Source organism: Oncorhynchus mykiss, chromosome 5, assembly GCF_013265735.2.
Source record: "Oncorhynchus mykiss isolate Arlee chromosome 5, USDA_OmykA_1.1, whole genome shotgun sequence".
Classification (NCBI taxonomy): Eukaryota; Metazoa; Chordata; class Actinopteri; order Salmoniformes; family Salmonidae; genus Oncorhynchus; species Oncorhynchus mykiss.
Genome location: NC_048569.1, coordinates 69186236 through 69187861, shown reverse-complemented (window position 1 = coordinate 69187861; position 1626 = coordinate 69186236). Strand labels below are relative to the sequence as shown.

General features: G+C 43.7%; 1 protein-coding gene across 5 annotated transcripts in view; it reads left to right on the top strand.

Annotated features, from left to right (window-relative positions):
- The first annotated feature begins 600 nt into the window (after positions 1-600).
- LOC110524437 (tyrosine-protein kinase ABL2) overlaps positions 601-1626 on the top strand; it is a 43788-nt gene continuing 42762 nt past the window's right edge. The window contains exon 1 of one of the 5 annotated variants that reach the window (XM_021604063.2): positions 601-1460. In XM_021604063.2, the coding sequence (XP_021459738.2) occupies positions 1250-1460 (211 nt within the window). In that variant the 5' untranslated portion in view covers positions 601-1249. The remainder of the gene's footprint in view (positions 1461-1626) is intronic. The other 4 variants (XM_036978218.1, XM_036978222.1, XM_036978220.1 and 1 more) reach the window with 4 other exon arrangements.

Below are 1626 nucleotides of genomic sequence, written 5' to 3'. Positions count from 1 at the left end.
TTTTGCTAAATGTTTTTTGTCATAAAGTTTATTGTTAATATTTATTAATCAAATGGCCACCCTTTTGTTTTTACACTGCTGCTACTCGCTGTTAATTATCTATGCATAGTCACTTTACCCCTACCTACACATACAAATTACCTCGACCAACCTGTACCGGTACCCCCTGTATATAGCCTCGTTATTGTTCTTTTATTGTGTTACTTTTATTTGTTTTAAATTATTTAGTCAATATTTTCTTAGCTCTATTTTCTTAAAACTGCATTGTTGGTTAAGGGCTTGTAAGCATTTCACGGTAAGGTATATATATATATATATATATATATATATACCAGTTGTATTCGGCGCATGTGACAAATACAATTTGATTTGATTTAATATAAAATGTAGTCAGTTCAAATCACAGATGTGGGATCCTATCCATGAAATCACACCAATATGTACACTAGGAATAGGGAGGGGGGGACGACGACGACGACGACATACAGAGGCATGAAACATTAGCTGTCAAGTCAGTGGTATGGAGCCGAACTGTCACTGCCAAAAGAAAACAGCCATAGGTTGTCTTTTTAAGTGTTCTTTGGTAGAAATGGCTTTCACACAAATAACATTTGGTCAATGTTATGACAGTATTTCAAGAGTGTATATTCTAACGTTGAACAATAGACATTTCGTTTTTCCAGAGGTTTTACTTCATACATAAAAGTTGTGAACAATGCAATCATGATAGTAGTTGGTCTAGCGAATCTCGACAGAGGGTCTATGGTTGGTCCTCGAGCTGTCCGCCTAGTGGCTCGGAGGTCCTAGTAATGTTGGGGACAGGGATGGGAATGGAGTTTGGTGAAGGGTGAACCCCCCCTTCTTTGCGAAATAGCAAGCTCTATTCTGCGGTAAAGATGGCGGCGGCAGAGGGGGCGCGCAGTGGCCGGAGCACGGCGAAACGACCCTGAAGAAAGGCTCCATATTTCATAGAAACTCGGACGTGGGGGACCGAATATTACTGTCTCGAGATCCCACGGGCCGTTGGCAGAGAGTTGTTTTCAGTGATTTATCAGACTTTTGCTTTATTGTTTGAGGCAAGGTGGGTGGGTTTCACAACGATATAGCTAACAGCTAACGTCAGCCTGCTAGCTAGGAGACGGGTTGAGGAAGACTTCTGAACAGGCCGCTCCATAATTGGAGGATGTGAACTGGGAGTGTGCAGAGTTGGATAGCTTCGTCCCGAACATCTTTACACTGAACTGCGGGGATGGGACAACAGGTAGGCCGCGTTGGTGAGGGGACTTCGACAGGGCTGCCACCGCCACAACAACAGCAGCAACACCCGGGGAAGGGGAACAGGGGAAATGCCGGGAGGAGACCCCGGGAAGTCAGTAACGTTAGCACTGGAACACCGCCAGGCAGGGTTGCTGCCGTTAACGTGCCGGACCCAGCAATTAATATATTCACCCAGCATTCAGGTAGGAATAGCCACATGGTATTACACAATAGTTTATTTAATCAATTGGTTTGTGCAATAGTAGTCAAACTGTGATTTTTAATTGGCTAGCTAACCAGCCAATTTACTTCTACTAATCAACTCTGTGCTCGTCAACGACGCGTTAGCGGAAATACAACCAATTGCCA